The 14784-nt window shown below is 36.1% G+C and overlaps 1 protein-coding gene across 2 annotated transcripts in view; it reads left to right on the top strand.

The window, feature by feature from the left end:
- Positions 1-14784, top strand: part of DCDC1 (doublecortin domain containing 1) — a 483981-nt gene that overhangs the window by 90216 nt on the left and 378981 nt on the right. For both annotated transcript variants that reach the window (XM_045484847.1, XM_045484848.1), the window contains one exon: positions 14352-14518. In XM_045484847.1, coding sequence (XP_045340803.1) covers positions 14352-14518 — 167 coding nt within the window. The remainder of the gene's footprint in view (positions 1-14351; positions 14519-14784) is intronic.

The following is a 14784-nucleotide window of genomic DNA, read 5'->3' as shown; positions in this document are numbered from 1 at the left end:
GGGCATCATCCCTCAGGACTTGAGAAGTTGGAATGAGCTTATACCAACTTTCTCATGTGTCCTAATTCCAGTTGAATCAAGAGATGATCACAACATCAGCCCCATATCCAGGACATTCAGAACAGAAGCCAATCCCCAGTTTCTAATGTGGCTGTTCCAAGCAAAATGATGTTTCCAGGTAACTATTTTGGCATGATCCAGACCATCTGACTGTTGCCAAAGAGCATCACAGAAACTAAGTGAAGGAAGGCAAAGAAGAGAAAGCATTCCTCATGTCTTTCCAACATGCCAGTCAATTTACGCTGTTGATCAGGGTCTGTGACATATGCTATAACTTGTTGGGAAGCAGTCTCTCATCAAGGCATTAATTATAGCATTATGTATTTATAATATTTTGAAGAAAAAATTGACCAGTGATTTCTAAAAAAAACTCTGCATAAGAGTTGATGAAGTGCTCTGAATTTGGAGCCAGAGTTCAAACTCCAGTTACGCCACCTATTGTATGAACTGAGACAAGTTAATTAGTTTTTTTGAGAGTTAGTTTCTTCATCTACAAAATAAGGATGAAATTACTTGCCTTAATAGGTTATTGCAAGGAGTAAGTGAATTATATGTGAAGTCCTTAGAACAAGTACCTGACACTTGGTAAGGATTATATAACATTTTTTTTTGAGATTTTATTTTTAAGTAATCTCTATACTAAACATGGGGCTCAAACTCACAACCACAATATCAAGAGTCATATGCTCCACAACTGAGCCAGACAGGTGCCCCAACATTATAGAATACTTTATCATCATTGCTGTTATTATTATCCTCAAAGGGGATACTCTTACATTCTTTTGCAACATTTGGAAATTTACGTTGGTGGCAGCCCCAAGACTTATTTGAGATGTTGTTATTTGCCTTTGTAAAGTTTTCCAAGCACCTTAATGGTCTTTTCCCTCTGAGTCACATATTTCTGAACCCCATGCTGAACTGAGGGTAGGCCCTCTCTGGTGGCAAAGCATCTGTCTTGCCTCGGGAACAGTAATTTCAATCCTGGGTCACAGTGGCTACTGCAATGGCCTCTGGCTATGGAACTGTTTAAGCCCAAGACACCTACTTCCTGATCACAGCTTCTCCCTTATGTTCACTTTAGTTCCATTACAGAATAACTTCACTCCATGGATTTCTGAACAGAAGTGGCTGTTTATGTTTCCGAGCCTCACGGTCTTAGGTGCTCAGTGAAGAATAGAACTGATGTCATTTCCTCCTGTAGACGTGGTCTTTCCTCAGTTTTTGAATGCTCTTAGGCTTGAGTTAACATTTCTGTTCTCTTTTTCTACAACATTTAGGATTTGCCTCTGCTGTACTCCTGTTCCTTTCAGAAAGGTTCCCTTCTCTAACAGGCTTGGGCTGCATTCTTTGTGGTTGTTGAGTTCTTTCTTTTCTTTTCCTTTTGAGTTCATACTTGTGTTTTTTTCTAACATAACCCTGTACATATTTTTTCTTGCAGGGTCTCTCATAGTGAGAGATATGATATCAATAAGTTCCGGGGTGCCTGAGTGGCTCAGTCGGTTGAGCATCCGACTTCAGCTCAGGTCATGATCTTACAGTCCGTGGGTTCGAGCCCCGCGTCGGGTTCTGGGCTGACGACTCAGAGCCTGGATCCTGCTTTATATTCTGTGTCTCCCTCTCTCTCTGCCCCTCCCCCTGCTCATGCTCTATCTCTGTCTCTCAAAAATGAATAAATATTTAAAAAAAAATAAGTTCCAAGTTTGTCAATATCATCTTTTGTTCAAACCGGTCCTACCCATTTTCACCTCCCTGAATTAAATAATCCCACCCAGGATGTATTTTCCCACTGGTTAACATCTAATTTAGATCTGACTTCTTCTTTTTTTTTTTTTTGTAATGTTTATTTTATTTTTGAGACAGAGAGAGACAGAGCATGAGCAGGGGAGGGGCACAGAGAGAGAGAGACAGAGAATCCGAAGCAGGCTCCAGGCTCTGAGCTGTCAGCACAGAGCCCGATGCGGGGCTCGAACCCACAAACCATGAGATCATGACCTGAGCTGAAGTCGGATGCCCAACCGACTGAGCCACCCAGGTGCCCCTAGATCTGACATCTTTATCTATTATTGCTGTGCCTGGATCTTCTGTAACATAATTCGTCTTCCCTTTGCCTTCATCTTAAGCCCAGAAATTTGGTGGTGGGGGTCGGGGGAGGATGCACTAAATACATTTTTTGAGTATTTGATGTTAATCTTCCTAGTATTCCTCTCTCTAATTTGTTCAGATTTCATGTGCACATTTTGTATAACTGTCACATCCTCAAAAAAGATTCTCCAAATTGCTTTTACTATTAATTTATCTGTAAAATAAATGTCACCTCTTCACAGTATTTGGATTCTGCCTCCTTTGAAGGATTGTTCTGAGTTTGCCCTGTGAGATCTTTATTTCTCTCTTAGGTTTTACTGGACTCCAGTTACTGTTTGTGATTTTGTAACAATTGAAATATTTTCCCTTTTGTAATAAACTCTTTAAGAGTAGTTAGCCTTGATACCCTCATATCTGGCCTTCAGGATTTCAGTTTGTCTTTTCATATCTTTTAAAAATGTATGTTCAAATCAGATATTTACCTTTATTCTAAGATCTCTTTCCTCCTCCAGCTAAACAAACCTGTCTTGTTTATTTTCATGCATATACCACTTTATTTTGATCATAAGGTTGAAGCATCTTTTGAAACCACTTTAGGGGCACCTGGCTAACTCAATTGGTAGAACATACATCTCTTTATTTCCGGGTCCTAAATTCTAGCTCCACACTGGGCATGGAGCCTATATAAAACCACTTTACTTTCTCCTTGATTCCTTTAGCAAACCTTTTTCTTAGATTTGTAATACTTTCTTCCAGTTGTTTCTCTACCTTAACTGAAGAAGATGAAGTGTTCTTTTTATAATAAATCTACCACCTTTCTATAGGGGAAGCCACAATTTGGGTTTCTGAAACTTAGAACGTAAATGTTCATAATTTATCAGAATACAATTTCCCAGGTCAATCAATGATGAGTAAAGGAATCTCACCTCCCCCACCTTTTCCCAGATCATTATATAATCTACAAATGCATTTTTATTTCTGTTAAACGCATTGTATCTTTGACCTAAATTGAATTTAAAGACAACAAAAGCCCCCAAACTTGTACTAACAATTTGCTCCTAAACTGCTTCTTCCTTGTCCTGTACTTGTACTGCTGATTTTATAGCTATGTGAACAGAATATTATACATTGATTCCTATTAAATTTCTACTTTCAAGGTTTTTATTTACTAGTTTAGCCTTGCAAGATCTTTCAGAAATTTAAACTGTAACCCAGGGATTAACAATTTCTTCTGTCTTTGTTTTCACTTGTAAATGTGATCTGAATACCAATTTTATCACTGTCTAAATTATTGATAATTTTTTTAATGTTATTCATTTTTGGGAGAGATAGAGACAGAGCTCAAGCAGGGGAGGGACAGAGAGAGAGGGAGACACAGAATCCAAAGCAGGTTCCAGGTTCTGAGCTGTCAGCACAGAGCCCAATGTGGGACTCGAACCCATGAACTGTGAGATAATGACCAGAGCCAAAGTCAGATGCTTAACTGACTGAGCCACCCATGTGCCCCAATTATTGATAATTAAAAAAAAATGTTGACTAGACATGAAGGGACAGAGACCTCTATTATGTTATCAAAGTCCCTGTCTCTGATTTACAGTAATCTTCCATGGATATGGCTGTTTGTTTAGCTATAAATCTACAAGCTCACCAATCTCTCTGGTAACACTTTTTTGAAAAGTAATTTTAGGGGCGCCTGGGTGGCGCAGTCGGTTAAGCGTCCGACTTCAGCCAGGTCACGATCTCGCGGTCCGTGAGTTCGAGCCCCGCGTCAGGCTCTGGGCTGATGGCTCAGAGCCTGGAGCCTGTTTCCGATTCTGTGTCTCCCTCTCTCTCTGCCCCTCCCCCGTTCATGCTCTGTCTCTCTCTGTCCCAAAAATAAACGTTGAAAAAAAAAATTAAAAAAAAAAAGTAATTTTAGGGGGTGCCTCTGTGGCTCAATTGGTAGAACATGTGACTCTTGGTCTCAGAGTGGTAAGTTCAAGCCCCACATTGGGTATAGAGATTACTTAAAAATAAAATATTTTTGAAAAGTGATTTTAGCCTATTAGAACATGTCATACTCAACCCAAGCTTAAATCTTTATAATGGCCTGAAGGACCTTTATGATTTGGTCCCTACCCAACTTGGAGAAGTTCTTCACATCATACTACTGACTTCTTCATCACTGCACTCAAGTCACCTTATTTTTTCATTTCTGTTCCTCATTTTATTCTTCTTCATGCCTCAGTACCTTGCCATATAATGTTTTCCCTACTTGGATTTTTTCTCTCACCCTATCCGACTTGCAAGCAGTTGCCTACTCATCTTAAGGTCTTATGTTAAATATTTCTTCTTCTGAAATGCTTCCCTGACATTGCCTTGCTCTGATGTTGTTTTCCTCCCTTGTCTAGGGCAGGTATCCCTGTTATACTAATAGCACCCTGTATATAGTAATTGTGACAATTGTACTTCATAAAGCTGCTTGGGGAATTATTTGTTTAATATCTGTCTCTCCACTAGACTGTAAGCTCCATGTATATAGAGATTTTGTAGTCTTGTCTCTATTCCCATGTTTAATTCAGGGCTAAACAATGTAGAGTAGATATCATAAAATAGTATAAAATTTCGGGTTGCTGCCCTTGTCTAGAAGCATTGTACTCAAATTCCTTTTAATGTGAGTGAAAAATTCAGGACACTGAGAAGGAGTCTAGTCAAATGCTCCCTTCTCTGTGCCCCAAAAATGCCTAGTACTACCCATTTGTGGCTAGTACTACAGTTTCTGTTCTGCTAAATGTGGAATTTTGCAATGGTCCAGATGGTTTGGCCTCTGTAAGTGGCATTGCTTTCTTAGCTAGGAGTGGGTAACTCAGAAGGGTATATATGTAGCCTACAGCCTTCAGTGAAGCCCCATAAAGGGACAACTGTGTGTTTGTGCATGCAGGTGTGCATGTGTGCATTTGTATATGTGTGTTCATTCTCATTCCTTTTATTATTTTCCCCAGGAAAGAAATGGGGATCCAAGGCAGCACCTACTCATAACTTTCTTTTGCTTTGTTTTGGATACTACATGACATACTTCTCTATAATTTTTAAATGGAAGCATTAAAGGAAAGCAATTATTTCTAAACAGGGGATCTAACCAGGAGATTTGTAGACATCATATGTTCTCCTACTTTGTTGCAGCTATACCCAGTTACCTTAGAAGAGACATGCAGATTTAGCAGTGGTCCTTGCTTAAGGATAATAGATGGTAGCTGTAGTCTATTGGGACCTACTTCCCACTGGAAGATATGATAATTATAAGCTGGTGTTAGAGATGTCAAGCCCCATGTAAAGAATTTCCCCAAGAAAGAAGAATTTCCTGTTTGCCCCAAGAATCTCCCTCTCTGTTCATTAAATACTTATTTAATACATTAGTTGCTCCATATGGGTTCTCACGATTACTATTTACTTTTCTAAGACTTCAAAAACTGTTCATCTTATAATCTCTTCTAGAACTTTTCAGGGAATTAAGATCAAACTTATGGCTAAAATATCTTCTTTAAAATTAAATACATTGTCTCTTTTCAATCCTTGGGTCCCAGTCCTATTTACCTTTATTTCTCATATTTTATGAAATGTAAAGCTTCAGACCTCTTGCTGAAGAGGGATGCCAAATGCTAATAGTTGTGAATCAGCCCTTAAATCTCTCTAGGGTGCATTAGAATACATGAAGGCAGCCAGTTAAAAGCCCTTTTGTGTGGGAAATATGCCTCTCAGGAGATGTCTTCTGACTTCCCTTGGGACCTGTGCACCCTGTGACTTTGCCTTGGTTCCAAGGTTTCTTATACATGGCCCTCAGTGTTTCCTAATGACCTCCAAGCATCAGAGTTGGGCTTCTCTTGTTGCTTGGACAAAAACAGAAGGTAATCACTGACTTATAATTCTACTATTGATCTATAGAGAATATTAAGAATTTTTAAAGGCTTGACTTAAAGAAAAGGCTTTTTTTGGTGGCAGTTGGAGAACTCCCTTTATAATTGGATCACTTCCATCTTTTATTAAATGTGTGAATGCAGAATTGTGTGATGTGAGCATTCACAAAGCAGTCTAATCTGCTCATAGACTCTTTAATATCTGTCAGAAATTCCCTTTTGAAGTCCTTAAAACATAGACTGTTTTTCTTTTTTTTTAATTTTTTTTTTCAACGTTTATTTATTTTTGGGACAGAGAGAGAGCATGAACGGGGGAGGGGCAGAGAGAGAGGGAGACACAGAATTGGAAACAGGCTCCAGGCTCTGAGCCATCGCCCAGAGCCCGACGCGGGGCTCGAACTCACGGACCGCGAGATCGTGACCTGGCTGAAGTCGGACGCTTAACCGACTGCGCCACCCAGGCGCCCCTAGACTGTTTTTTATATTCATGAAGATATGATCATCACTCCTAGGTTTTGTTGGGCTAAATTTGCTTCAGTATTTATGTAATGTTTTAGCCAAATGCTTGCTCTTTCCATCTTGTTGGGTTTGTCTTTCTAGCTTTCGTTTTTTATCTATTTCTGAGTCTTTGAACCAAAAATCTTAGCCTGACTCTAATGACTTGTCAGTGATCCTAGAAATTCATTATTAAAAATATAAGAATAATTACCAATGAACACTAATTGCTTAATTGCTATTATCTGTTATAAAACAATTTTTTTAACAAAGTTCTCCATGTGAAAGAACATGACTCAGTATAGATTTGTTTTCTTCCCCATAAGAGTTTTTAGAATATTAGACAAATTATGCAAAAAGCTAATTATAGCTTTTTACATACATTATATAGTTCTGCTATAGTTTACATACATTATATAGTTCTACTTTTGTGAAATGAGCATGGAGAAATAAACATTGAAAGGGAACCCTCCATTTTAATTGCTGAAACTATAAAGACTTTAGTTTATCACATTTAAACTACAAATTATATATATAATAATATATAATATTATTTATATATATATAATCCTAAATAAAATATGTAAATGTAATATATTGACTTAGAATATTCATCCAAGGAGACCAAAACAGCTTTATCCACATTATCTGATTCTTGTAGGGCTGTCTGAATTAGGTATGTGTCTGTCAAGTATTATTATAATTGCTTTCAAACAAGAAAAAAGAAAAAGAAAGAAAAATTTTTAAATTTGTATTCGTTGATACTTTACAATGTAACAGTAGAATTTTGAAACATTTTTGGGTACCTGGCTGGCTTAGTCAGTAGAGCATTCGACTCTTGACCTCGGGATTGTTAAAGTCAAGTCCCACGTTGGGTGTAGAGATTACTTAAAAATAAAATCTTAAAAAAAAAAAAAAAGAAACATTTTACAATTAGGTTGCTTTTAATGGTACTTACACATTAAGTGCTTTGTATATTTGATTGTGTTTCTAAGTTTTACTGTGTTTTCTATTATATCTTTTCCTAATGGGTCAAAAGTTAATTGGTGCCTCAGTTAACACCATTTAGGTTAAGCTTTTCTCAACAATAATAAAAATAAAAAATAATAATGTAAAAAGGTATCAGTTGTTACAGCAAACAATTATATAATGACATTTCTAAAGGCCTTTACTGCTAATTTTTGTTGGTTTCACTTAAGTTCCATGTTTTGCATTTTCCAAAACTAAGATGACACCTCAAATTTTTGTACAGAGCTTTAAAGTTTGCAAAAGCAGGTCATATATATTCAATTACTATGTATTGGTATAGGCCATACCCACACAAAATAGATTAGATACAGTTTATTCTCAATATTTAAGTAAACTTAAAGTTATACCTATATCAGTTCAAGCAAGTTATGTTACATTATTACTAAATATCAGATATTTAAGATACTCAAGGAACTGAGTTCACAAAATAACTTGTATTTTTAAAGACCCACACAGTATTATTTTTGTTGAGGGGGAGGGCAAGACACAATAGAATGCCAGCTTATTTCTACTTGTATAAACCAAGTTATTTAAATAAATGAATTGTGTATGCTGACCTGTTCTACCAATGTGCTACTCGGACGTATGAAAAAAAAGATGTGCATGGTGGTGGCAGTAGAAAGAGGCATAAAGCGTATTGGAAAACTACCAAATGTCCCCTGCAAATGGGCCCTATTCAGAATCAGTAAGCGTATGATGAGTGAAGTGGTTTTGAATATCGCCTTTAGATTCCATGCTGTTACAAGGCCAGCCCTGAACATGGCAACTCTTATTTCCACACACAGTACCTCTTCACTCTCAATTTAACCCCAAAATCTGATGAACCCATTACTCCATACTTGATTTCATGGAACAAGGAGTAGATATAGTTACAAATGATCAATCACAAGCCGTGAACCAAAGCAGCAAGGCATTAACAATTCACACCATTTCGGTCCACTTGCTCAAGCAGAAGATGTGCCAGCATATTTAATGCACAGCTACTTCGTTCAGTTTAAGAAAAGACATGACTCAGGATGCATTTTCAGAACAGAAGAGACCTAAGATTTCATACTTTCTAAGCCCCAATGTCAACGTTCATCCACATATCAGCAATTAAAATAACCAGGTGTTCTGTAAAGGTCACAATGTCTAAATTAAATTTTACTCAGGTAAAAACAATATGACCTATGAAATTCTTCCCCCCAATGCATCCCTGTTCTGTTTGATCCTATCATACAAATCAATGTCTCTTACAGCGGTATTATAACACTGTAGACCCCACAGGCAATATGCCGTCAGTTTAATAGGATCACTGAAAAACTAAAGCAGCTGTGAAAGATTGCTCTAAGTATAGCAATCGTGTGCTTGTCATTTTGTTCAGTGGAGGAAGCATCCAAATTTGGGTAGGCATCGGTATTTAAGAATATGACTGCTAAATCTTTTCACATAAGTACCTTAGGGACAATAACATTTGACATATAGCATATAAACAAAAGTACGCAGCAGCTGTTAGTTTAGTTTTGTTTGAATAAGAATATACTGATATAAATCAAGCAACACTGGAGACAGTATGCTTTACATCATTCAATCTTCCCAGCAGACCATGCTTTTGAGTGGCATCTGCTGGTTGTTCTGAGACCGGGAGCTTTTCAACTATTACCTAGAGCTGGATGCAGAGCATTAAAACACACACACACCTTGGCACTAACTCACCCTCCCTCCAGGCATACACCCTGGATGGGAGACAGTCAAATCTTAGTATCTTTAAAGAGCTCACTTTGTTTCATCCAAAAAAGACTTTTTAGATAAACTTCATTTTAAAAATAAATTCCAACTGAATTGGTAGGAAATTTCCTAATGATGCCCTGCTAACAATAGCTGAGTATTTTAAGGCTGAGATCTGAAACTCGCTGCCAAAGAGCACATAGAAGTTTCTTTATAGGTAATTATGCTCTGGGCAGTGCTCTTTTTTTTCATAGTCTCATGTACTCTGACTGAAATGTGAAAATTACAGTATTATGTAAATTATGATTCTGCATATTTAATTGGCATGAATTTTAATTTTTAATTCACAGCAGGTTATTAAAGCCTTTGATTATTTCTAGTACTTTTTGAAAATATATTAATTAAAAAAATCCTCTTTTTAGCTTTCCATAGTAGATTCAAATGAGTATACAAAGCGTCTCTTTTAATGTAAGATGTTGCTTTTGGAAAGAGATCTATATTCTCTAGGTATAGAACTTCACAGACATTCCAGTCTATTTCTACTTGGTAAGTTCCATCAGCTTTGTGGTTTCTCTTTAGAGAGATATTTGTCTCCTTGTCAGAAATCCTTGTACTGCCCCCATGGTGAATCCAAATAAATTCAAGCTTCTTATCAGTGATGAAGTGATTTTAATATAAGGTCCTCTTGAAGATGGAATAGCTTATTTCTATATGAATAGCATTTGAACTCATTGTATATGGTGTATCTTAGAGGATATCATCTTTATTATTTATAATAGCTATTTTGATCTTAACTAATATTTTTGCTGTGTTACATAAGTTTTATGGTGTGCTTTTTCCCATAGTAACATGATTTATGACATGGTAGGATAATGCACATGAGGCTTTTCCAAGACTTTTTAAATACCCACCTCTGGCCTTCTCCTGGCTTGTTAATGCTTCATTGCCAAATTGTATCATTTTCTTTTGTATTTACTTTCCTTCTTAGTCTTCAAGGTCGTTTGATAAGGAAAATTAAGGCAAAACAGTTGTACATATTCTAAATGTGTTTCAAAATTCTGGGATATTAATACTTATTAAATTTTGATCAAATTTTCATTTGGTCATAGAAAGTTACAGATTTTAGGTGATTGTGTATAGTTCCTAAAAGACTGTCCACAGTATATCCAATGTACTATTTATTCATCTGGTAGACATTTATTAAGCACTGCTTTTACCAAACTAAAAAATTCTATGGCCTCAGAACCCTAAAGCATTTGTGATATACTGGAGGATGGGAGTGGGAGTGGAGAAGATAAGGATTAATTCAAATCAATTAGTGGAAAATAAAATTATAAACAATGCTCTGGGAAACATAGAGGAGGGAGCAGTTAATTCTGCCTAAATAACATGGGATATTTTGCCAAAGAAGGTAACATTTGAAATGAACCTTGAAGGACAAGAATATATTAACAAGTGGAAAAAAGGAGGAAGAAATGCAAGGGAAGTGGAATGGCGTAAGAAAAGTATTAATTGTTAGATATGAAATTAAAATAGCTACTATGTTTAATCATATGACCGATTTACCCATGATGCTCAATATTAACTCTACCCAATGAAGTTACTTCTTTTGGTCACATGGTCTATTTACTTGGCATCCTCAGTCTTAACTCCAAACACAGTGACACTGTTGGGTTCATCTCAGTTTTCCCTGCAGTCATAACTTGAGAATAAACAAAATGGATAAAAAGCTATCAACCTCATAACTGCACCTCTGCAGTGGTGGTAATGATCCCAATGGAATGATCACATTTGACTGATCTATGCTTATTAACAAATTTAATGAATAATTAATTTCCAAACCACTTATCTAATAAAAGTGTTGAGGCCCTATTTAATGAAAATACTGAGATACAGGAAAGCAAAACTCTTGTTGCAACTATGTAAATAGGAGCAAATAGGTAGAACACCTGTAATTAAGGCCTCAAACCTAAGACAAAATGCTGTGTGTAGCTCTACACAGCAATATTAAAGGGATATAGGAAGATAGCAGCCAGCTAACCTTTCTGAGGCAATATTTATGAGTAGTAGTTTGAAGGAGAAACTCGTGGTTTATGCACAAAATAATACCTTGGAGTTCATTCACTGGGAAAGACTTATTTTTTAATTGAGTATCTCTCATGGGCCTTGTTAGCTCATAGCAACATCTAGGTTTATGCTCTTTCCAAGGTTGAAAAGTGTCTATTGTCCTCTCTAAATAATTGCCTTTGTTTTTTGCACCACATCTTTATGCAATAGTCTTCTTTAATAGAATGCACTTTGCTTCAGAAACTGAGTGAAAAAGAACTCTACATAAAAGAAAACCATTGGTTAAGAACACTTATGAGTTGTCTTTGGTATAGAATATTAAGAATATCCACCAAAATCCTTAAAAAATAATTCACACGTTAAAAAAAAATCTATGGTTGGGGGTGAAAAGCCAACTGACTTATTTTTAATCAAATTTTCTATTATATTTCAAAACTATCATTTTAGGTCAAGTCTCCTTTTATATGGGAAGTATTCTAACTAATAAATTTAATTTTTTAAATAGATTAGGCTTATATTTATACTTCCTTTCTCAGTACTTAGGGCGTATCATTTTCTTATGTTTTCTGTACCTTCCTAGTTAGTGGAAACATTGTTTGTTCTTGGAGTGTGCTTTGTCTTCCTTTTCAAGAAGATCATCAAAGTTACTAGTTTGCAGCTTCCAAAAAGAAAAGAGCCTTCTAATCCCTAGTTCAGAGGCTAACCTTTATTAGCACTCTTGTGGTTATAATGAGGACCCTGCCTCCAGCAGGGAGATTCTGGAATACTGAACAGATTATTCAACAAGTTCAGAGCAGATTCTGAAGTCTCTTATAAAACCTGCTTGTGAATACTGCTTTCTTTGCTTTGCTATTTCTGGTTTCCATAGTATTCCTAATTACATAAATCATGTGGAGCATGGGAGCTATTTTCTATCCTATATCAATTCTGACACTGCTTGCATTTTGGTATAATTTTTTTTTCCTAAACTTTACTTTTTTTTCTTAAATTTTTATTTAAGAGGGCACAAACCTGCAAAAAGTAGAGTTTGTATTAGAAGATCTATGAAATTATACTTTGGAATCCCTTGGGCTGACTTAAAGAATTTGAAAGTTATTTTGTGGCAAGCATGGATGAATAAAACTATAGGACTAGAGAATCTGATAACACGTTCTCAGGTTTAAATTCAAGATTAAATCCAGGATGTAGATCATTCAAGTTTATTACCTACTTCTCAGTTTACTTTAAATTATTTCAACTTAATAGCTATTTATGTAATGCCTTTCCATATTCAAAAACTGTGGTATGTTCAATAAGTGTACCAAATCAAAAGTTTACAAGTTAAAACTCAATACATAATAATGTATGAATGCAGTTAACTGAAAGCACTGATCATTCTTAAGCTAGTTTTCTTTAGGAAAAATTATAATCAAGATTGATTTATATTGTGAATTTTTCTTAAAGATTGAAGGGTTGCAATTCTGATATACGTTTATTTTTTATTTTTCATTACTTCATAGTTTATATGATCTTATATTTTGTAAAAGTTTGAGGTATTTGTTACGACAACACTTACAGAGAAAAACAGTTGCTCCAGGGGGATAAACATGGTTTTGATATGTGAATTTTAGGAATTAATTTCTGAGGCTGGGTGAGTGAATTTCATGCACACATCTAAAGATGTCTAAATAGTCACTGGGTCATAATTTTCTTTTAACTTTATAGTAGTTTTAGAAAAGCTTAAGTTCTATTTCCAACCTTCTCCTTAGTGTTGAATACATTAGAAAGAATTTAAATTGTGCTATGGTTGAGATCTGCAGAACTTAGTGCCATAAAATGCATAACTTTTTTACTAAGAGCAAAATTCAGCAGAATACCAGTAGCAAAGGCCATTTGCATAACTCAGCGGCTCAGCAGCTCAGCTGAACCTAATTGTAATTCAATTTCCAGATTGCTACGCTAGGCCTCTCTGCATAAAATATGCCACATATAACATAACCAATGGCACGGAGCTAGGAGCTATTTTCTTTGCTGGTGATCTATTTAATTTCTTTTCTAGTAGAAATATGTATCAGAAAAAGGTAGCCAAGTCATATAGTTATTTTGTATGTTTATACTATGTCACATGTGTATACTTAAGACCAAGTTAAAAAATGATATCCTTTCATTTTTCTGGGTTCCCAAATGCGTGTAAGATTTTTTTATTTCTTTATTTCTGGCATTTCAGAGGGAAATTAAATCTTGAAAAATGTTAGCTAGCTGCCATGTTATTTGACTATTTTACACTAGAAAGACTTTATAAGCTAATCGTGTGAAAAAGTGTATAAACATGTCTGTCAAGTCCAGTATAGATGTTGCAATACAGGCCAACAAGTAAATATCTTCTCTCTGTTTACAAAACGCTTACTGGAATAGCATTCCTAAATCTTTGACTAGCTTATATACCAGAAACTTAAAAACAAAAAGGTATGATAAAATGCTTGCTTAAGATGCTCCCCTTTATTTTTAAACAGCCTTGCCACCCTGTTTTTATGGGTTATTTAATCAATGGCAGTGAAAAGACTTGAATAGCATGGCTTATGAAGGTGTGGATTATATTTTATGAATAATTTCCAGATGTGATGTTTTAGGTATATAGACTCCTCTATGGGAAGCTATATACAGAAACAACATGGATCTTACAATTTTATCAGGACAATGCGAGTAGATTTCAGCAAGGTTGGTTCCAACTCATCTGTGATAAATGAGAAGATAAGGCAATCAGTGCACACCATGACACTCTGTGCAGCTAGTTAGGCACACTTCAGGACTATTCAGGTGTGCTCACAAAGCTTATGAGTCTTGCATGGGGGGGTGTCTCAATATAAATACATCCTTCATGGTGGCCACTAGTAATGCAGGAATTGCCTCTGTAAGACTTAACCCAGGTCAGATATAAATAATAGATGTTAAGAGTTAGTTCTGGTACTGGGGCTATGTTCCAGGCAGTGCATTTCGGTTGGGTCAAAAGAATTTATTTTCCCTTATTTTCTTGCATAGTACCTCTGCTTGAAAAATGCCTGCAAAATTCCATCACACCTTTGCGGGGACCAGTTTGGGTCTCTAAGGGAGAAGGTTTCAGCCCCTCAGGAGCTAAGATGTACATCCAAGGAGTTCTTTTGGCCTTGTACCAACGACTAAAGTCTGCAAAAAAATATTATAAACAGGTGAGTCACCCCTCTTTAAAACTTGCTTTATTCTGTGTTTTAAAATGTACTTGGTTGTATAGAAGCAATGATTGGCATTGTGTCATTAAAAAAACAAAACAAAACTGTGACATGTATTTTGTGAACTCAGTGCCCGTTAGGGAGCCAAAATGCTTCTTCTGTAATCTCAAAGCCAACAATAATGGGGCTAATTGTATCTGTCTTTTGGTATGGGATGTCATATGTCTCATCTTTTCTTGCTGCATACTGTGCAAAGCGAAGGCAAC

This window comes from Leopardus geoffroyi, chromosome D1 (genome assembly GCF_018350155.1).
Source record: "Leopardus geoffroyi isolate Oge1 chromosome D1, O.geoffroyi_Oge1_pat1.0, whole genome shotgun sequence".
NCBI classification, from domain to species: Eukaryota; Metazoa; Chordata; class Mammalia; order Carnivora; family Felidae; genus Leopardus; species Leopardus geoffroyi.
Note: the sequence above shows the minus strand (reverse complement) of the source record. Positions and strands in the feature narration are given on the sequence as shown.